The sequence below is a fragment of the Equus przewalskii genome, chromosome 12 (assembly GCF_037783145.1).
Source record: "Equus przewalskii isolate Varuska chromosome 12, EquPr2, whole genome shotgun sequence".
Taxonomy (NCBI): Eukaryota; Metazoa; Chordata; class Mammalia; order Perissodactyla; family Equidae; genus Equus; species Equus przewalskii.
In genome coordinates this window covers 10606861-10628496 of record NC_091842.1, presented here as the reverse complement: position 1 = coordinate 10628496, position 21636 = coordinate 10606861, and the positions used below count along the sequence as shown (strand labels likewise).

The window sequence follows — 21636 nt, the reverse complement described above, 5'->3', positions numbered from 1 at the left end:
TCATTTTTGGTGAAGGCTTTAACTACTAATTTGAATCCTTTTCGAGAACTCTTCAGGTTATCTGTTTTTCTTGGGTGAGCTCTAGCAGTTTGTGTCTATTAAGAAATTTGTCCATTTCCTCTAAGTTATCAAATATTGGCATAATTTCCCATTCATCCTTTTAATGTCTGTAGAATCTAATGATGTCCCCTCTTTCGTTCTCTATATTGGTAATTAATGTCTTCTTTTCTTTTTTTCCTGATCAGTCTGGCTAGAGGTTGATCCTATTTGAAGACAACATATGTATCAAGAGTTATAAAAATCCAAATCTAGTTGAGAACTTAAGGACTTTTTTTAAAGAGAAAAGCTTTTTGTTTAAGATGCTTTTATTAATATCGTTGAGGAAGGAACTCAGAATGGACTTCAGAAACAGACACACACTTTGATTTGAGCTCCACCACTCACCAGCTGTGTGTCCTCACAAACCACTTGGACTGATGTAGCGTTGATCGCATCGTTGAAGAGTAACTCCAGTGCAGGGCGGCTGAGACATTAAGAGACACTGGAAAAGTGCCAGGCCCGGTGCCTGCTTAGAGCGGGCAGCCACTGCCACCCTTGTTTGGAAAGTGAGAAGCTGGAAACAGCCCTGCTAAGATTGGGGCTTTGTGGAGTACCCCCCGTTTCCCCGGGGCGTGTTATTCACTTCTTCCTCTTTGTACGCATTTAGTTTATTCCATTTCTCACATTTCGCTGCAGTGTTTTCTGTGTTTCCTGGACCAGACTGTGAACCTCTGCATAGCAGGTCATGTTTTTCTCATCTTTTCTCCCTTGTGCTCATATATGTTTAAGGGATCAAAAATATTTTAATAAACGAAGAATTGGGAGGTAATTAAGTAAATAATGGTGCATCAAATCAGTGGGCTATTGGGCAAAGAAAATATATGGTATAGATATATATAAAATACAATATAAAATCATTATAAAGGCTCCTCCAGCAACATGAAAAAACGTTTTACAAAATAGAATACATTTTATCTGCTTTCTCTGGGACTGTTTGTACGTGTGTGTGTAGTATATTTGTGTATGGAAAAAATGAAGGAAGATGCTAGAGAGAAAGCAGTTCTGTGGATGGTCAGCTTCTGGCCTGACTTGCCATGCTTCAGCACAAACATCTGAGCAGGCTGAGGCTAGGCCAGGAGGTGGTGAGTCCCCTGTCCCTGGAGGCTGTTTCGACAGAGGCTGGAGTCACTGGGCACAAATGGCGCCTGGGCTGAGTCCTTCCTCTTGGAACCGGAAGGAGCAGTGCGAGTCCCATCAGGGAGCAGCATCTTGTGTCTGTGCGGAATGAGCTGGGTTTGAAAAGATGTGATACAGACATGATAGTGGTGTGCTTCGAGCAGGAGGTTCACTTACTCCTGAAGATGCTCCGTTAAAGCTGAAAGCCCGCCTCCGTGGGAAGCACAGACTGTTCTTGGGTCCAGTTTTTCAGTCGAAAGAGGTAGCACTTCTCCCTTCCTGTCTTTTTCAGAGGTCTGCCCTGAGCCCCCTTTCCTCCTTCTCCTCCCTGAGTCCTCAGGGTGTGCCGTGGGGTCACGTATCACTGTGTCCGTTGTCTGCCTTTGCTTTCTCCAGCTCTCGTTTAACATGACCTAGAATTCTGTGTGTGTGTGTTTCAAGGTTCAGTGAAAGAGATCCAGGAATTAGTATTTAAGTATTAACTCCAGTCAGAGACCTGGAGTATCCCCCTAGCGTTGTCACCCGTCCACCAGTTTAATGAACGTTAATTTGGTGGGTGTGTGTCCCAGGTCCCCAGGGTGGCAGGCACTCTCTCTGTCAGTGAACCTAGAATACTCAGCTTTCTGTTGACATAACTCGAGTGATAAGGGCCACTCCTTGCAGCACCTCACTCCCTCTCCAAATACCGGTGTCAGAAAGTTCTTGGACAACGTGTAAATCTCTGTCCTCTGTTGCCAGGGCCTCTCCCTCTTCTGTTTGCTCACTGCCCAAAGAAGGGTCTGAATCTTTCCTTTAGGGTAAACTTCTCCAGTCTGTCCTGTTTCTCATGTGGCATGGTTTGGGGACTGCCGCATCCTGGGGACTCTTTCTGGCTGAGTTCCAGCTTGTCTTGGATGCTGAGTGTGGAGCCCATTTGAAACTCTATGAATGAGCCCTCAGTGCACATTCACTTTTGGGAGGCCATATCGGCACTGGCCCACCCCATTCCCAGTTCTGTAAAAGGGGCAGGGGCATCATCGTGTGTCCCGTAAGCTTGCCGTGGGGATGTGCCATGTGACCATGCCCTGCCTGGGGCGGAGTTCTGATTGCTCTCTGGGGGTTCTCATCACGCTGTCACTCCTTATTCCTGCTGTTGCGGTAGAGGCAGCAGCAGACACCAGAACTGGTCTGCCTAGAACTTGAGTAAACTAAGGCAAGTCCTCTGGCTTTCTGTTTTCCAGATTTGTGTTCAAAATGACTTGAGGCAAAGGAGTGGTCAGCAGGATGACCCAGTATGAACTTGCGTTAGAAAACTCCAGTCCTTCCTCCTGTGTCTCTCCTTTACTCTCACACTACTCCGCCTTCACAACACTTAGGACACCACGTGTGTAGGGATTTCCCCCACCAAGCAATTTTCTGTGACACCAGCTCGGTGTCTTACGGTTTAACTCAATTCAGACACTCTACCCAGAGGTAGCATCAGATCCTGCAGGTTAAGGACTCAGTCCCACAAGACTACTCCCACTTCGGATGCCAATTGCAAGTCCAGGATGTCACCTGTGCTTCTGACCAATGGGCTATAAGTGGGGATTCCCACAACCCCCTCCCTAGGTTTGGTTAATTTGCTAAAGCAGCTCAAAGAATTCGGGAAAAGAGTTAGGTTTACCAGTGTATTAAAGGATGTGATAAAGGATACAGATGAACAGCCAGATGAAGAGATACCTAGGGCGAGGTCTGGGCGGGTCCTTAGCACAGGAGCTTCTGTCCCCAGGGAGTTGGGGTGTGTCACCCCCCCAGTGTGTGGATGGGTTCACCAACCTGGAAACTCCCAGAACCACATACTATTGGGGTTTTATGGAGGCTTCCTCATGTGGGCGTGATCAGTTTCCATTTCCAGCACTTCTCCCTTCTCAAAAGACTAGGGAGCAGGCCTGAAAGTTCCAAGCTTCTCATCGTGACTTGGTCTTTCTGGTGACCAGCCCTCATCCAGCAGCCATCCAAGAGCCTGCCAAGAGTTGCATCATTAAAACAAAAGACAGTCCTATCACCCAGAAAATTAGAAGGATTTTAGGAGCTCTGTGCCAGGAACTGGGGACAGAGACCAATATATGTGTTTTCTGTTATCTCTCAGAACTCCTTTGAAGTATCTTGTGCACATAAATTGCCCTGTGCTAACTTTTAATAGTGTTACTAAGTTGTACCCACAAAATGCCCTGGAGCACGTGGCCGGGGACTTCGGGAAGCTGTGGGTTCACCCCACTTGGAGTTCAGGCCAGGTGGCCGAGGGCCCCGAGAGGCTGATAGGAACAAGCCCACATGGCTCTCCACGACCAGCTGCAGTTCAGTGCTCAGCCCCCTTGGGCTTTGTCAGCTTGATTTGTGCTGAGTAATGCTAGCTCCTCTGCCTGCTTCTGGCCGAGTCATGCTTTCACAGATCCACTTTTCCTGGCTGCCTTCCTCTTTCACATAATTGCATCAGGCACAATGACAGTCACATGTCTCTAGACCACACCCATAGGCCCTCTATGTGAGGGAGATGTCATCAGCTGGGGTCATTGACCTGAGTGTGTTCTAGTCTAGGATGCGTGGTCGAGGTCCATGACAGTATTGACAGGTATTGATGTTGTGAGTGTAAGCTCCATTGCTCAGGGTTACACCTTATGGCATAGTTCTGATGATGCCACACTCTTACTGTGTCATCACGGCTGCCCAGGGCCCAAAGACCTTAGACACATAGAGGGCTCCTGGACCCTTCGTACGCTGGTCTCGGTCTCTTAAATGTTCATCTCTTACTCACCACCCTTACACCCACACCCACAAATGCCTCCCATCGTACCCAACTCAAGTCACACCAGATTCTGAGGCTACTGCTCTTTCTTGGTTTAGGCCTTAGTGCATGCTTTGCCAGTCTGGAACTTCTCTCATCTCCCTTATCTGGCTGGTGGACCCTGCTCAGTTTTCGTGACCCAGCTCAGATGTGGGCCCCTGGGTGCACCTTCCTTGACTGTTCCGCACCATCTTCTTCTTCCTCAGAGCTCTATATTTTCCCCACGCCTGGCCTCCCCATGGCCTTGTAACTGTTGGGATATGCCTATGAATGACAGCTATGAGTTGGCACTCTCTGTCCCCCACCAGCATGGTGGCAGAGGAAGCCTGATAGAAGATTCAAATAAGATTCAGAATGTTATAATACCCCAAATGTACAGGATACTATCAAAAATCACTCACCATACTAAGAACTAGGAAAATCTCAACTTGAATGAATAAAGGCAATTAACAGACGCCAACATCAAGATAGCACAGATGCTGGAATCATGCAAGATATAGAGAAGAGCACAAGAGACATCTTGGAACTGGAAAATATAATCATGAAACGAAAACCCTCAGTGGATGGCTTCACAGCCAAATGGAGAAGACAGAGGACCTTGAAAAAGAGTGACCTTGAAGATAGAACAGGAGAAATTACGCAATCTAAACAGCAGAGAGAAACTGGCCTGATACAGCTCAACAGAGCCTCGGGGACTTGTGGGACTCGTAACAAAACACAGGCATCATAGTCCCAGAGGAGAGGAGAAAGCGGGTGGGGCTGAGAAAGTATTGGAAGAAGTAATGGCTGAAAAGTTCTCAAACTTACAGGTTCAAGAAGCTAAGTGAACCTCAAGAGGATAAACCCCCAAACCCAGAAAAATCCACACCTGCCCTGTCTCAGTGTGGATGATAAACTTTGTGGACACTCCAGCTGGAAGGGAATCTGTTCCGGTTCCTCTTCTGAGCACTGCTTTGAGCAAGTGCCTTGGAAAGGTACTTTCCCCTGAGGGTCTCTCCGTCTCTGGAGGATGAGTTACTAGGCAAGAATAGGCTTTGTTTCCTTGAATGTCTTCCCTCATTTTGAAGCCACTAACCCTGGACAGAGGTGTGTGAACCTGAGCAGACTGTTGCCACTGCAGCTGAGGGACAGATGCCAAACCCTCATCTGGGCTGTGGCAAGGTGACAGTCACTTTTTGCTGCTGGGTGATCTGCATGCCAAAGGGGCTGACTAAGTCACTTACTGGCTTCCTTCCTGCCTGTTGCTGCTTCAGGTGCCTGGCTCACCCACATGTCAGTGCTGGGTTGGTTGATCAATCGTGTTTACTGCCCAGAAGTTGTGTACAGTAAATGCAAAGCCACAGATGCTTCCTGGAGGATGATGTTGTGAACGTCAGATGGAGAAAGGGCCCTCTGTTCTTACCTTATTTGCCCTCTCAGAAGCTGGCGAAGCTTCTAGCTGTGCGTCTGGCCTGGCGGCCAGCAATTTGTCCACCCTGTTTTGTAGTGTCCTGGGCTGCCTGCCGACTCCGGCACCAGGACTGGAGTTGCTGCCCTTGGCCCGCAGCATCGGCCAGAACTGGCCAGCTGTTGAAATTCAGGAGGAGTAACATCTGTCTAAATATCTATCTGTATCCCCTTTTCTTTATGTATGTTGTCTTTTATAAGAAAAATGAAAATGAATGTACAGACTAATTTGCAATAAAAGATCAAAGATCAGATCTGCTCTGTTGGAGGTAGGGGACACCTACTTGGGTGGCTTTTGGATGTACCCCTTTTTCTGAGCCTAATTCCACAGATGAGGACATCAAAGCCTCCTGCCCATAAGGGATTTGCCCGGAGTCTCAGCCAGCTGGTGGCGGGGCTGTAGCAAGAGCCTGGTCTAGTTGAGAAATTACTCTCTCTATTTTCTCGTTTGCATTTCATCTTTTTTTTTTTCCTGTTGTCGAGAAATGTTGCGTTTGGCCCCAGGAACCCTGTGCTGTCCAGTGTTCCTCTTTCCCACTAAATGTGGAAAGAAGAACCGACTCACAGATTAAAGACCCTTCCAGGGCAGAAAGATCACACAGGGCTCCCCAAGTCTCCTTGGAGTACCACTGGGGACCTCAGACAGACAGACTGTCTCGTGGTCACCCTGCCCCACCTGAAATGAAGGACACTCATCAGGCAGGACATCCAGAACTTTCCCATCAAGGTATTTCACACAGCAGAGGAGAACGATTATGTCGCGGAGTTTTGGTTCCCAGACTGTGCCGAGGTGCCTCAGGGCGCCACGGCAGCCCCCAGCAGGGCCTAATTTTCCAGCGCAGTGAAAGTCCCCATCTGTCCGCATTAGCACTGGCTTGTGGTGGTTCACAGTTTCGACATTAGAGCTTCCACATTCCTTTTGATGACTTAGTGTCTTTGCAAAGCTGGGGTTTCAGTGATTCTTTGGACCGACCTCCTTCATAAATGGAACTTCATTTCCTTGGGCCACGGGATACCATGAATATTTTACTGAGATACTAGGGGCTCCACGAGCTGAGGAAATTTGAGAACCTCTGTCTTGAGGATTGCCAAATGAGCACAGTACCAGCCCTAATTTCTTTTAAGTCTGCACGCTTCATGTTATTGGCCCATGCGGATTTTGCACTCTGTGTGTCATAATGTGTTCACTGGCACCCTTCACTCATTTCCTGGGTGGTATTGAGCACTGAATTCTGTGCCAAGCACTGTGCCAGGGAAATGTGGCCCATGGAAGGGGCGGTCGAGCTGAGGTCTGTGGACGGAGTAGGAAGCCACTTGTGGAAGAGGTGCAGGCTGGAGAGATGGCTGGATGTTTTGCGTGTGCTTCAGTGTGAAAATGCGGGTCTAAGTCTTCGCAGTGTCTGTGGCTTCTGCCCCAGGATCGTTGCCCCCGCCCTAGACGGGGAGGAAGCCTGGGGTTAAGGCTTTTCCTCCCAGGCTGGCTTCCTTCTTGCCAGCCTGCCAGCCCTTCCTTCCCACCACGGGCCGGGTACGGAGGTGCCTAGGAGACCCAGACCGTTCCGTCAAGAGCTCACGGCAGAGCAGGAGAGACACGTGTCTAAGAAGTCTTCCTACTTAGACGGGTGCTGAGCGCAGCCCTCCCCTGGGAGGTGGGGGCCCTTCCTAGTTTTGCCACTCCAGTGATCTGCTTACCTCGTGGAGCCTCCGAGGCCCCTGGTAGACCAAGGCCTTGGGTAAAATGATCACCAGGTCCTTTCCACTGCTCCTCCGTACTCTCGCCTGTCTCAAGTCTTATGCCTCAGAGTCAGAGCTGCTGGGGACTTTCTCAGTTCTGTTGGGACCCGAGGTCTGCGGGCAGGCGGTGTCCACCGTGCTGTGGGGGACCCCAGGGCCTGAGCCCCACCCCTCCCTGCTGCAGGGAGTCAGTCGTATTCCCAGTGGGCAGCGCCTGGTCGTGTCCGCAGTGGCGCAGGAGTCCGTGGCGTCCTTACTGTGAACTCGGGGGAGGCCGCGGTGCTGAAGGAAGCGTAAGAGCTGGGGTAGAGCACGCGTGGGGATGGAGGACGTAGCCTCACCACCTGGGGGGTTGTCACGATGTGTCTGCCAGGCCCTGCCAATCCAGCTGTCCAGAGTCCTATGTTCATTTATTCAACAAGTTGACATTACGTGCTCATTATCTGCCAGGCTGTGAAGAAAGTCAGGTCCCTGCCCTTGTGGGCTGACCCTGTAGTCAGGGAGATGGCCAGTGGGAAAAAATGTGTAATATTATGATCAGTGCTGGGCAGGGGCAAGAGGTGGGAGAGTGACCAGATACTATAGCGAAGCAGAGTCTCTCTGAGATGGTGACATCTGAGCAGAGACCTGAACGAAGTAACAGAGAGAACCTTACAGACAACTAGAAGAGAGTCCAGCCAGCAGCATTAACATTTGCAAAGGCCCTGAGGCAGGAACAGGCCTGGAGACTAGAGGAGTGGCAACGAGGCCAATGTGGCTGGTGAGGCGTGGGGAAAGGGAGGGCAGTAAGCAACATGGTGGGAGTCGTATCCAGAGGGCAGATCATGTGGGGCTTATAGGCCAGGTAAGGACTTTAGTTTTTCGCTAAATATGACATGAAGCCATCTGAGGGTCTTGATTAGGGGGGTGACGTGATCTGACTAACTTTTTACAGGTTCCTTCTGGCTCCTGTGTGGAGAACAGCCCATTAGGAGTCAGCTGCAGGGGCCTGGGTGGCTTGAACCAAACGTTCTTAGAAAGAATGGGGTTGTGTGCATGCCGCCCTACAGCCTCCCTTGCCCTCCCGCACACCGTCACCTTAGAAACCGCCTGCCGGCATGAGCTTTCTCTTCTGAGGTGTGTGGTCGGCTTGTCCACGAACACCCGTTTAACTTCCTGGGCTTTAGTAAAGGAAAGGGGCCGGGCGACAGTGGGGCGGGGGCAGACGTCCACTGACTGCTGCCTTGTGAGGGCCCCCCGCTGGGGCCTTTGCTCTGTCTGCAGAGCCCTGATCGCAGCCCCCAGCTGGTTCCAGCCGGGCTCCAAGTGTCTGCACCTCATGATTCTGTGGGACGAGTCCTTCCATACTGCGTCCCAGCAGGTCCTCCCCATGGTTTTGTGAGAGCCTGACAGAAGGCTTGTGGACACGACAGACGACACTGACAGGGCTGGACAGAAAGACATGACTGACACTGAATAAATATGAAATGTGTTCATAAGTTAAGACTTAAATATAAACAGAAATCTCTCTGTGGGGACTAGAATTAAATTTGTCCTTGAAGGTCAAACATCAAAAAAGGTAAGTCGAGATGCTCTCAGGAACTCGGCCACTAGAAAAGCCCCTCAGATTAATGAGAAAACAAAGAAGCAAGCTTGAGGGCCCGTTCTGAATGGCCTGCTCCCAACAGGCTGTGGAACAGTCGGGCTAACGCCCGGAGCCCAGAGCTCTTAACGTCAGGGTACCCTAGCTGCTGGGGCCCGGCCCTGGGGTTTCCTGGAGGCAGTGGCAGCTAACGCAAGTTAATGTGAAGCAATCTCCGGTTGCCTCAGTCGCCGTGATATGATGTGGTGACTAAGGCATTTCTGACTGAGGCTGGGAACCACGGTTGTGAAAGCAACCCAGTTTCAGGTACTCCCACTTTGCCCTTTGCTGACTCATATCAGCTCTACTCACTTGCCGGGTTTCAGTGGTGGAAGGACCCCTTGAGCATCTTTCAGGGGAACTAACGAGGTTGGCGTGTGGGGAGTCCCCAAGACCCGCCTCTGGTTCAGTGATTCACCAGAACTCACAGAACTCAGAAGAGCGTTTAGGGTTTGTCGTGGCAGGATACAGACTAAAATCGGCAAAGGAAAAGGCTACAGGGGGTGGAGTCCAAAGAAACCAGGCACAAGCTTCCAGGTGTCCTCTCCCAAAGGAGTCATACGGCAGTGCTTCATTCTCCCAGCAGTGCGTATGAAGTATTTCCTACCAGGGAAGCTCACTCGAGCCTTGGTGTCCAGGGTTTTTACTGGGAGTTGGTCTTGTAGGCGTGGAGTGCCCACGTCTCTAAACTTACCTACTCAGTCTCCAGCACCCCAGAAGTTGAACTGATACGGTGTGACTCAGAGCCCCAGGCATTCACCCTAAATGACAACGTTAGCATAAACTGTGTGCGTGGCCCAAGGTCTCAGGTATACAGAGACACTCTTATCAGGCAGCATATTCCAAGGGCTAACAGATTATTTCCCAGGTGCCACCCAAGGGCCAGTCCTGAAGTCCTTTGGAATATGCAGGGTGTCGGGCAACCCAGGCCTGCCATATGGCTGGGGAAAGGGTTTGTGGTGAAGTGGGCCCCTCTCTCGTGTGGAACCAGCCCCTCTGCTGTGTCCTCGTGGGCTGAGGATGCTCCGTGGTACTGGGTGTCTGTGGCTCCCATTCTTTCTGTTTGCAGGGGCCCATTCCTGGCTCCAGCCGTAGCCGTCACACAAGGTACACCCTGGGCTGCGCCAACACCCTGAGGGCTACTCACTGTTTTAGTTCCCATCCAAGGCTGCAGCTGCATCTTGGCGGGGTCCTTGCTGAGCCAGCAGCTCCTGCCCCCGGTGCTTTGCCTGTTGCTGCAGCCCTTGAGGCACTGAGACCCCGCTGAAGCTCGCGGGGCTCCCCAGCAGGCCTCAGGTGGACCCTGCTCCTCCCTGCTGACGTCTGTCATTTCTCTCTCTCGACAGTTTTGTGATCAAGATGGGGGACTCCAACATGGACGCCAGCGCGCCCACGTCTGAGACAGTGGCTGAAGAAGTCTCTCTTTTCAGCATGATGGACATGTTTCTGTTCTCACTCATTGTGGGTCTCCTGACCTACTGGTTCCTCTTCAGAAAGAAAAAAGATGAAATCCCCGAGTTCACCAAAATTCAAACAACGTAAGTGATGCTGCGCATCCTCCCTCTTTCTCTGCCTTCTAGGGCGTGTCTGTCAGTCCAGGCAGGGTTCTGTACTGGGGCCTCGGTCAGGAGCAGCCAGCCAAGAGAGGCATAAGCTTCCTTACAGCATTTTGGGTTGAGTTTTGGAATTTGCCTGATTAGTAGATTATGCTTCACGTCTACCATAAATAATCCCTAATGTTTACACAGCACTTTACAGTGTACAAGATCCTTTTATATCTGTTCCTATTTGATTTTCCCGGGGACCATTCAGAGTAGAAGGCCCCACTTCACAGATAGATAACCTGCAGCTCGGGGATGTTAAAGGCGCTGCCAAAGGTCACGTGCACAGGGCAGAGCTGGAGCTGGCACCCGGTTAATATTTTGCTCCAGGCCTGCGATCTTTCCATTTTGTAACCAGATGGAATCCTAGAAATGCTGTTTGCACAGGCCCGTATAGCCCGGCAGCTACTGCTCTTGCAGTTTCCCTTCAGTCCTGTCCATTACGGACAAGGAGACGGTGGCAGTTTGGTACTAATATGTGTTTATGACCTAACCTTTGGCTCCTTTCTCTTTGGAACTGAAGAGAGCAACCTTAAGCTTAGAGCTTTGGGGAGTGACAGCGTCAGAGGAAACTTGCTCTCCTCTACTCAAGACTCAACTCTGCACACTTCTGTGAGGATGCGACCAGAAGGGTGGGGAGTGTTCCCCACACCAAGAAATTCTCCAACTCTCTGGACGCCAACTGGGTCTGACACTATCTACCTGGAGTTAGCATCAGATCCCATAGGTTAAGGGCTCCATCCCACAAGACTGCCCAGTCTCTCTCCCCACACCGCCCCCCCCCCACACCCCCGACTCCTTCAGAAACCCGTCACAAGTCCAGGGTCACCTGTGCTTCTGACCAGCCTGCTATAAATCAGAGGTTCCCATAACCCGCTCCTCGGCTTTGATTAATTTGCTAGAGCAGCTCACAGAACTCAGGAAAATAGTTTACTTACTAGGTTATCGGTTTATTATAAAAGGTTATAACTCAGGACCAGCCAGATGGAAGAGATGCACAGGGCAAGGGATTGGGAAGGGGCACGAAGCTTCCATGCCCTCTCCGGGCCTGCCACCCTCCCAGCACTGCCACTGCTCAGCAGCCCTCTCTAACCGCCCCCCTCCTTTTGGGTTTTTATGGAAGCTTCTACATAGGCATGCTCGATTAAGTCACTGGCCACTGGGGATGAATTCACCTTCCACCCCACTCCCCCTTCCCCCAGAGGTCAGGGATGAGCTGAAAGTTTCAACTCTCTCATCACAGGTTCGTTCCCTTGGCTACCAGCCCTATGCTTAGAGCCTTTCCAAAAGTCACTTTATTAACATAAACTCCAGTGTGGTTGAGAGGGACTTGTTCTGAATGACAGAGATGCCTTTATTGCCCTTATGACTTAGGAAATTACAAGGGTTTTAGGAGCTGGTGCTAGGAACAGGTCAAAGACCAAGTATGTATTTCTTACTATAAGTCACAATATCACAGACAGCATCCAGCTTGTCTTTACGAACCCTGTTTTTATTTTATTGATTTTTTTAACCTTCCATAAAGCTTCCGTTTTACAAAGTTTAAGAAGGTGAATTAGTTTAAAGAAAAATACTAAGGAAGTAAGAGTAAAATGGTTTTTGGTTTGAACAAATGATGATGAGGATGTGACTGGCTTCCCTGTCTCCTCGACATTGATTCCGTGTCGTTCCTGCAACCAGCTCATGTTCTGGCCTTTACTGTGGGCTGTGTTTTACCCCCAACTCAGACTCCAGAGGCCTGCAGGCGGCTTTGAGTGGGGACAAGGCCACGTCCCGTGCTGAGAGAGCCCCAGGGCCAGGCCCACCCTCGGGAAGCTCCTGGAATTCCCCAGGAGCGGGGCTCAAGTGCAGAGCATGGGGCCGTATTCGGGCCAGAATTCCTGGGCTGGGCGGGGTCAGCATTTGGGTTCATGTCAGCTTCTAATTCCCTCTTCAGTTTCACTGACCGTTTTCTCTCCTGAAAAAATTACAGTGTTTGAACTTGAAAGCAAATATTCAGGGACTACAATCCTTGTGCCAGTGACAGGGCATTAGTTTTACGTTTTAAAAACTCAGCAGATACTGACTGAGGCCCTCCAGAGCCCCGATAGCCACGGGTAGAGGAGATGAAGTCGCGTGTTCGTCAAGCTTGCGGTCTAGTGCTGGGCAGGTCCTGGGCGAGACCCTTAACCTCACTCTGCCTCAGTTTCCTCATCTGCTAAATGGAGGCAGTGGGACCCTGACCTCATGGGCTCCTGTGAGTATTACATGTGGTGATGTTCGTGACGTCACCCAGCGCCGTTCCTGGCCGTGGTCGCTGCTTCGTGTTTGTGTCCGAATATATTTTATGCCAAGCACTAGTCAGGTGCCACAAGAATGCAAAGAAGGTGTTGACCTTAAAGAAGCCGAGAAGTCTGGACGGTGAAGGGACGTTTAAAAATGGTTTAGGAAATGCTTTCACGGGCGTCCTTTAATCAGGGCCCCTCTGCCACGGCACCGTGCGCCAGGCGGGGGGCCTCGTCACTCTCATGGACAGGCGGGCACCTGTAGAGCCAGGCCCGAGACACAGGCCCCAGGAGCTCCAGCCGAGAAGGCCTTAATTCCCCCTGGTAGGGGGCGAGAAGGTATGCTGCTGGAGGTGGCCGTGTGCAGGTCCTTGAGGGTGGTGCCACAGCCCGAGGCCAGGAGGCTTTGCCAGCTGAGGGCCAGAGGGAGGACGGGCAGGTGAGCTGGAGTCCAGCCTGTTCCAGCAGGCTGATCCGATAGGGGCATTTCTGGTTGGGAATGTGTTTTTTGGTGCAAAAGTGTGGGACTCAAGATAAGGGCGCCAGTCAGGTCTCAGTTCACAGTGGCCCTGGGTTTCCTCAGCTGTCAAATGCAGGTGTCCCCCACTCCCGCCCTGAGCGAGGACTGCGTGTGCTGTGGGAGCGTGTGCAGCCGCCCTTTCCCTGTCACCTCTCTGGCCTTGCAGGATGGACTTAACACGAAACTCCTAGACGTGGGAGCACTTGTATTTTGTGGCTTCTGATGGTTTCTCTTTGCCAGGATGCAGAAAATGTATTTCCCTCCTCATAATCATAACCTTTTAACAGCGTGGTGTCCTACACCCTGCAAGCCCCTCCTCATCCTCGTCATCTCATGGTGAAGACGTGCTGTGGCGGGGGTGACAGCCACACTGTACAGGCGACATTTACACTGCAGAGATTAAGTTCCGGCCCTAAAGCTGGCTGACTGAGATTTGGATCCTGACTCCACCACGTTTTAGCCATGTGACATTTGCCGTTACTTAATCTTTTGAAGTCTGTGCCCTCAACTGTAAATTGGAGATAATAACAGTACTAACTTCATAGGGCCTTAAAAGTTAAATGACCTAATCCGTCGCAGAGCTCTTTGCCCAGGGCCTGGTGCCTGCTGAGCCCTGAAGTGGTATGGATTATTACTTTCATCCTGATTATTAGTATCATCTCCAGTCTCTTACCAGAGCACTTCAAGAAGACGTTATTACCCCATTTTGAAGATGAGGAAACTGAGGCGTTTGTGACTGAGGGGTTTGCCCGAGGCCACCTAACTTGTATGTAGCAGGGCCAGCTTTTGAAGCCAGATCTTCCATCTCCACAACCCACGCTTTCCCCACTTTGCCTCAGTCTCTTAAGATGTCGTTACTGTCCCTATTTCATAGATGAAAGAACTGCGACTCAGAGCTGATACAGCCAGACCTGGCCCTCCCACTGTAAGTCCCACGTCAGTGTCCCTGACCGCTTAGATTTCCAGTGAGCACAGGTCATTCCTGCCACAGCCCAGAACGTCCCCTACCCACCAGGTCAGAGGGGAACGCTAGGGCTCAGTGTGGGCTCCACAGGTGATCCTGGGCTGTGTCAGGAATTCTCACCAGGACTTCTGGTGGCTTCTAGAACTGGTGTTGTAAGGCCTTTAGCGCCTTAGCCACCTGGGACACTGTGTCCAAACCCTCGGCCATGGATTTTTTTTAAAAAAACCAAACCAACAGGACCAACTGTAGTCTGACCAGCACGCACTTTGAATAGCAGAGAGGCCCAGGAAACATCTGCAGTCCCCCGAGTCAGGTCTTCTAGGCAAGGGGATCCGGAAGGAGCCCCTGTGTGCACAGGTGACTCTCCCCAGGTGTGCTGGCCTCCAGGGCCCCCGCTACCAATCTAGATTTGGCTTCCAGAACCTCAGGAGCTCGGGTGCTGTCTCTGCTGCCACTGGCCGTGAGTGGCTGACAAAGGTGCCACCTGTGGACCCTTTTAGAGACAGCGTCCTAGAGCCTGGAGCTTGCTCTCTGGGCCCAGATGAGCATCAGTCCAGGAGGACACTCAAGATGGTCTTTGCCCTCCGGGGTGAGGGTGGGAGAGGGTTTGATAGGGCAGTCCGAGCAGACTTTGCCCGGACTCTCCTTCCTGGCGCACTTGCAGCTCAGGGTGTGTGTTCAGCATGGGGTGGGGCCGGGGGTGAGGAAAAGGCAAGTTGGAGCGCGATTGGAGGATGTTCTGTAGAGCAACAAAATGATCAGACCCCGGTTTCAAAAGGGCCCCGTGTGGGCTGCATGGGGATTGATCAAGGGTTGTCAGGAGGCAGGAGACAGGTTAAGTGGGTGTTCCAGGAAGTGGTCCAGAGAGAGATGATGCAGCCTGAGAGGAGAGTCCTGAGGGCCGAGGACAGTGAAGCCCTGTTGATGGGACCTGGGGCCTGGTTGGGCCTGGAGGACTGGACAGTTGAACCTGGACAGTTGAAGGAGAGCCCGAGTAAGGCACACAGGCTCGGGAGCAGGTCTGGGGAGGGGCGGGAGACTTAGCACGTGGAACTGGAGGATTGCTCTATGTGGGGCAAGGGAGTGGAGCGAAACCCAAATTTAAGAGATTTGGACCCTTTGCAAGCAGCAGGGGATGGGGGCGACCTAAGAAAAGAGAGATCGAGGCTGTTAGGAAGACAGTGACATTTTTCTTAATTTTTTTTAAGGCTGAGCGTGAGCTGTGGTTAGCAGGGTTAAGCCACTTACCACCCCTTCCCTTGTCTCTGGACCTCAGGGCTGACCTGGAGAGATGAGGAGCAAGAGACTAGGAGGCTCAGAGGGCAGGCCCGTTCTAGAAGGCCTCCACGCTGCTCATAAACTTTTTACTGAAGGATGTAACACGCAAACGGAAGAGTCCACAATCATAAGCGCACGGTTTGATTATGTCACAAAATGAACCTACACACGTAACCAGCACCCAGGTCAACAGACAGCCCCTCGGCCCCCTCCGGTCACACTGCCCCCATCACCACTGTCCTGACTTCTCGTGACATGCGAGAGTGTTGTCTGTCCTAGAACGTGTATTCTGGGGGTTCCCCATGTTGTGTGTAGTCGCGTGTTCCTTCTCATTGCTGCATAGCATTCCGTTGTGTGAACAAACCATGATTTACTTATCCTGATGGTCACGGATGGTTAGATTGTTTCCAGCCTGGAGTACTATTACGAACGGTACTGCAGTGAACATTCTAGAATGTGTGTTTTGGTTCGCATGTGGGTGTATTTCTGTTAGGTATTTGCTGTGAAGTGGAATGGGGGGTCCTTGGGCAGGCTCGTGTGCAGCTCCCTTGGAGCACAGGGGGTTTCGGTTGCTTCCCATCCTCACTAAGGCTTATTTCTGTCAACTTTTTTATTTTAGTCATTCCAAGGGTATCCTGTTTTAATTTGCATTTCTCTGATGACCAAGGACCTTTTCGTATGCTCATTGGCCATTTAGAGATCTTTTGTGAGGGTCTGCCCCCTTTTCTCTGTTGGGTTATCTCCCGGCCTTGTTGATTTGTCAGGGTTTTTTATGATCCGAGTCCTTTGTTAGATTAATGCATTGCAAATATCATCTCCCTTCTGGAGCTTGCCTTTTTACTCCCTAAATAGTGTCTTTTGATGATCAGAAGTTTACTTGACTTAAACTTAGTCCAATTTGCAACTTTTTGGTTGACCTTAACCTTTACAGTTGATGGTTTTGTCTCCAGTTTAAGAAATCTATATTTATCTTAAGGTCATGAAGAAGTTCTGTGTTTTCTTCTGAAAGCTTCATGGTTGTAGCTTTTAAACTTAGCTCTGCCACCCAGCTGAAATGGATTTGGCGTTGGCGAATGGTGTGAGGTGCTTCAGAACTCATTTTTTTTCTTTATCCCCTCAGCCCAGCACCATTTATTGAAAAAGGTCACGCTTTCCCCACTGCACTTCAGTGTCACTTGATATGAATCAGGTGACTATATATAAGGGAGTCGATGTCTAGACTCTATTCTGTACTATCGATCTGTTTACTGTCCTTTCACCATTCCCACACTGTTCTATGATTTTATAGTAACTCTTGACTTGACACCTGGTGGGCTAAGTCCTACAGCTTTTGTCAACGAAAATAATCCATGACCAATCTATAAATGAAAATTTGGGTGAGTTTATTCTGAGTTTAAATCTGAGGATTAAACCCGGGAGAGTCTTTCCACAAAGGAACAGAGCACTCCAAAGAAGTAGGGGTATACAGGGTGGTTATATACTCTCAAAGAGTATGTTTCACATATGATTGAAATGTCCCTTTTACACTAGTCACGAGGCTGCTCTGTCAGCACAGCGATTGATGGAAACGGCAGATAGGTCTGCTGTCTCCGTGAACACCGTGGGGTGGCAGGTGTGTTGCCTCGGGCTGGGCGGTCACAGATGAGGGCTGCAATCGGTTTCCAGCCTAAAGAAAGATGCTTGGTCTTTAAGGGGATGCCAGTGTTGGGAGGGGGAGAGAAGTTGCACCTTTATCTCAAGGGTCTTTGCTCTTGCCATAGGGAATCTCTAAAGCAGATATACAATGCATGCTCAACGGCCTTGGTCAGCCCCTTTTGGAAAGACAAGGTCAGGCCGAATTAGGTTTACACAAAATGGCTTCCTCATATACTCCAATATATCCTATTACTTGCCATCTTTATTTGTCACTTTGTTCTCTTTTAAGATTCTCTGGGCTTTTGGGGGCCCTTGACATTTCCTTATCGCTTTTAGAATCAGCTTGTCAGTGTCCACCAAAACCAAACCAATTTTACAGAACCTGTTGGGATTTTATCTGGGATTGGTCAAATCTGTACGTTAGTTGGCATCTTACAACATTGAGCCTTCTAATCTACAAGCATGGTTTTATCGCCCAGGGGAAGTCTTTTGAACTGTGTGTGACAGCAATTAAAGACTTGTGAAGGGGGAGCAGTTACAAGCAGCACATTCTCTTAATAATAGTTTTAAAAGTGGCTCTTTCATATCCACCTGGCTCCCCGCCCCTCGCCCCAGCCTTCACTCAGCTTGTGCCTCTGGACAGAGCATTCCTCACCAGGGCAGCTTCTGATCTAAGGGAGCCCTGGGGGAATGATGGCTCCCACAGGAGTCTGGAGCTCCAGGACTCCTCTGTGTCCCCGCATGTGATGACACTCTGCGCGGAGCACCTCTCTCGTTGAGTGGGAAATTCTTTGTATTTCTGCCTCCTATAGAGCAGAGCGCGGGCCCGTTCCCGCCTGGGTCCCTAGCTTGGTGCAGAGCTTGTCAGAGTGAAGCTCCCCAGGGAATGGCTGTTGGATTAATAAATGCTCGATCTGTATGTGAGGCTGCCTCTAGGGCAAACTGGCCCACGGGCTGCGTTTGGCTTACACAGTATTTTAAAGTTTTCTAATTAGAACATTGAAAGGGCTGTCAATTTCACATAAAAACCCAGACTTACAGCCTCTTTTGAAAAGAATCAGAGGATCTGGCCACACCGGGCCCACAGTGATGCCTGCCAGCAGTGGCTGGACCCGAGCAGTGGCCACCCTGCTCAACCGGGCCTGCCCCCGTCCCGCCCAGCCGGCACAGGCCACCGTGCCTCTCCTCTGCCACACGCACATGATGCCTGTCCACCCTGGGAAGCACTGGGGGCCTTCACTGCACCCTGCTTCACTTCTGGTGCCTGAGAGTACTTTAAAGCAAAATAAAGCTTTTTATTATGGAACGTTTCAAATAAACACCAAAACATAAATAGGAGAGTGAACTCATTGCACCCATCATCCAGTTTTAACATTATGCACTTCTGGCCAGTCTTGTTCCCCTCCCCTCCCCACTGCTGCTGGATTATCTGAAAGCCATACTCAGAAATCATATCATTTCATAGGAAATTGGAAATATCTCCTATGAAATTATGAACATCTAGAAATATTTCAGTCCTGTAAAATTTAAGGATTCCTCTTTTTAAACATAACACACGGCCATCCTCAGACTCCTGAAAGTCAGCAGAGAGCTGCAGTAGCATCAGATACTCAGTTAGCATTTGGTCATAGTTCCCTGACTGATACAGTTTTTTTAACAGTTTTTAAAAAATTCAGGATCTAAACAAGACCCATGCATTGCAGTTAATTAATCAATCTTATAAGTCTCTTATAAGTCTGTCACGGCTAGTTTTCTGTTCTTGGCCCCTGTCTGTGGAGATAGCTGCTATTTTTTATTTAAGCTCAAGCGAACCAGATTGTTTTTAACAAAGGCAGCTCTTCCAAACCATCGACTTTCTGCCATGAGGCTCTGGGGCTGCTTTGCCCATGGTGGAGAAATCTGGGTCCACTTCGTGGAGCCATTTTCCCATGGTAGAATACTCAAAGCCGAACCCTATCCTGTTCCAGCCAGCCTGCTGCCCAGCTCTGCGGCCATCCCACAGCGTTTCTCAGCTCTTAGCCCCTCTCTGATGGTGGCTGCCTGTTACCCTGGGGTTGGAGAACTTGGCCCCCACACACACCAGGCTCTGGAAGGGGGCCACTCAAAAGCAGCTGCCCCATGTGTCCCCAAGGATGGGAGAAAGTCCCAGAAGAAATCAGTTCTGCTGTGCAGGAAATTAAATTTGAGTTGTTGCAGTTTTCAGAACTCCTTCTGAGTTTTGCCTGGGACTGGAGACAAAATGAATCACACCAGGACCTCTTGGTTCATCTCTATCCAGATGACTCAGGGCTGCAGGCCACCCTCCCTTTCGTCCTCCTCACACGCAGGCTCCTGCTCCCAATTTAGGAGTGGAGAGCCCTAATTGGAAGCTTTTGTGCTCCTTTCGGGAGCCGCATGGTCTCTGGGCCCGAGCCTGGCCAGCGCTGCCCCTTCCGATGGGCGGGCTGTCCTTGGGTTCTTAGGAGGATGCTCCTTCAGAGGAAACGCGTGATGGGAGGGCGAGCTGTGCACACTGCACTCCCGGGTGACATCGGCCAAGACCCCGTGTCTTAGGCGCTATTGCGCACAGTTCTTTTGTGGGGACGAAGACGGGAACCAGATCTAATTTAATATGATCCTGAGGCGCCCTGGCAGCGGGATCAATCTGGCTTCCTTTATGGAGAAACGGCCCTGCCATAGCAACCTGCACAACTGCCTTTGAGTGTCTAGAGAGCTTTATTCAGCGGACATGACTTCCTTTTTTTTTTTTTTATGGGAAAGAGGGAGGATGTGGGGAGAAAGTGCTGTCATATAAACAGTTACCAAGGAGACCCGAGTCGGGGTTGGAAAGGTTTTCTCCTTCCCTTGGTCCATACAGCAGCAGGAGGAGGGGTGTGTGCCCAAACGCAGAGGCTCACGGGAGGTTTCAGCCTTGAGTCCTGATTCCTCCCTGCTGGGACCGCCAGATGTTGCCGCGTTCTCAGGCTCCTGGGGACGGATGCAGGCTGGGGCCCGGCCGAGGTTCTGAGAGGCCTGGGCTGGCTGGAGCACTCTGAGTTCACAGCCTGGTTTGCTGGCCCTGCCAGCCCCGCGGAGAGGATGGATGGAACCCCACTTCCCAGTCACTGGCCCCCTGCCTGTTTCCAGGAGAGAGCTGTAACCTGCCTTTTTCCTTAAGTTCTGGAGCTGGGAGTGAGAGCCCATGGGGTGCATGTACTCATCTCCGAGGGACGAGCCCACCCTGAGAAGGTCAGTTCCAGATAGTGTCCCTGGCTGCAGACTGCCTGATGCCCCGCGGACAGGGGGGCACCTGGTGCCCAGACTCACCCATGGATGGAACTTCTTCCCGGGCAGGGACGGCCTCGAGGTATGAAGAGGGCACTGTGTGTGGCGTTACGAGCAGAGTCGGGGGCAGTCCCCGGGGGCTCAGCTGGGACTGGAAACCAGGAAGGCTCCAGTCACCGACTCCCCTGCCTGTGAAAGATCAGGTTCCATGTCCAAATGCCGGTGGGAAGCTGTTGGGTTGGGTGAAGCCAGTTGAGGGCACTCAGGTGTGGCCGCACCTGTGCTGAGCAGCTGACCTGCTGCTCTGAGCCTGGCAGCAGGGCTCTGGGTGGGGCTGGGGAGGCAGGTCCCACTGCCCCCTGCCGACCAGGTATAACCAGTGGGACCAGGAGGAAGCTGCTTGAGTCAGGGTGGTGACTAGAGGCCCGGGATCTTCCTTCGTCTCCTCGGGTTTCCCTTTCCCCATGGACCACGGTCTGCCCTGGACCTTTGAAAGCCATTCTGAGCTGAGGGAGAGGGTGGGCATGTTCCTCCTTTCCCCAGGGGCTGAAGCCAACAAAGGGCCTGGTGCTGGCCTCCGGAAGTGCTCGGGCTTCTCGGGCTTCTTGGGAGAACCCTTCCTCTGGGGCGGGGAGGGCTGGCATGTCTTGCCTGTCCTGTGGCGTTCCCAGCTAGAGCTGCACTCCCCACTGGCTGCATGGGCCTCATCCAGGAGCCATTCGGCTGCCGGTTTCCATGGCTTTCTCTCTTGGGAGGCGTTTTCTGTCCCTGAGAATAGAGCCCAGCTCTTCCCAGAGGCTTTTCTTGGTTTCTTGAGCCAGAGTGCCTGCTCCCTTAGAAGCCCGGGGCGTGGATGTCTGATCCATCCGTTTGGTCTTAGCATGTGCCACCTTGTACCATGGGGCATCTTTGAAATCACAGAGTGACCCAAACAGCTTTCTTCTAGAGAACACCCTCTTTGTCCCTGAGAGTTAAGTGAGTTCTGGGTGCCGTGCAAGGCTCTGAGGAGGCTGCAGAAGCCAAGATGGGGGTTTTCAATAAGAGGGATTCGCGGTCTCGAGAAGCCACAACTTCTCCAGTCACAGGCCTGTTTGGTGGCAGAACCAGGCTTTGACCCGAGTCTCTGCTCCTGCTGTGCGGCCCCTCGCCTCCCCCATGCAGCTCCTCGGAGCCTGTCTCCCCAGCCTTGGAAGCCCTTGGAAGGTCGAGGCGGCCTCATTTCATCTCATGCCCTCGGGGCTGGCACAGTGCCCACCCCACCCAGGCTGGAAGTGTCACCTGTAGATGG

General features: G+C 51.2%; 1 protein-coding gene across 16 annotated transcripts in view; it reads left to right on the top strand.

Annotated features, from left to right (window-relative positions):
• Positions 1-21636, top strand: part of POR (cytochrome p450 oxidoreductase) — a 100097-nt gene that overhangs the window by 61211 nt on the left and 17250 nt on the right. For 14 of the 16 annotated variants that reach the window (XM_070567693.1, XM_070567694.1, XM_070567701.1 and 11 more), the window contains one exon: positions 10169-10360. In XM_070567693.1, coding sequence (XP_070423794.1) covers positions 10182-10360 — 179 coding nt within the window. In that variant the 5' untranslated portion in view covers positions 10169-10181. Of the gene's footprint in view, positions 1-10168; positions 10361-19544; positions 20431-21636 lie in introns of those variants that run through there. The other 2 variants (XM_070567706.1, XM_070567705.1) reach the window with 2 other exon arrangements.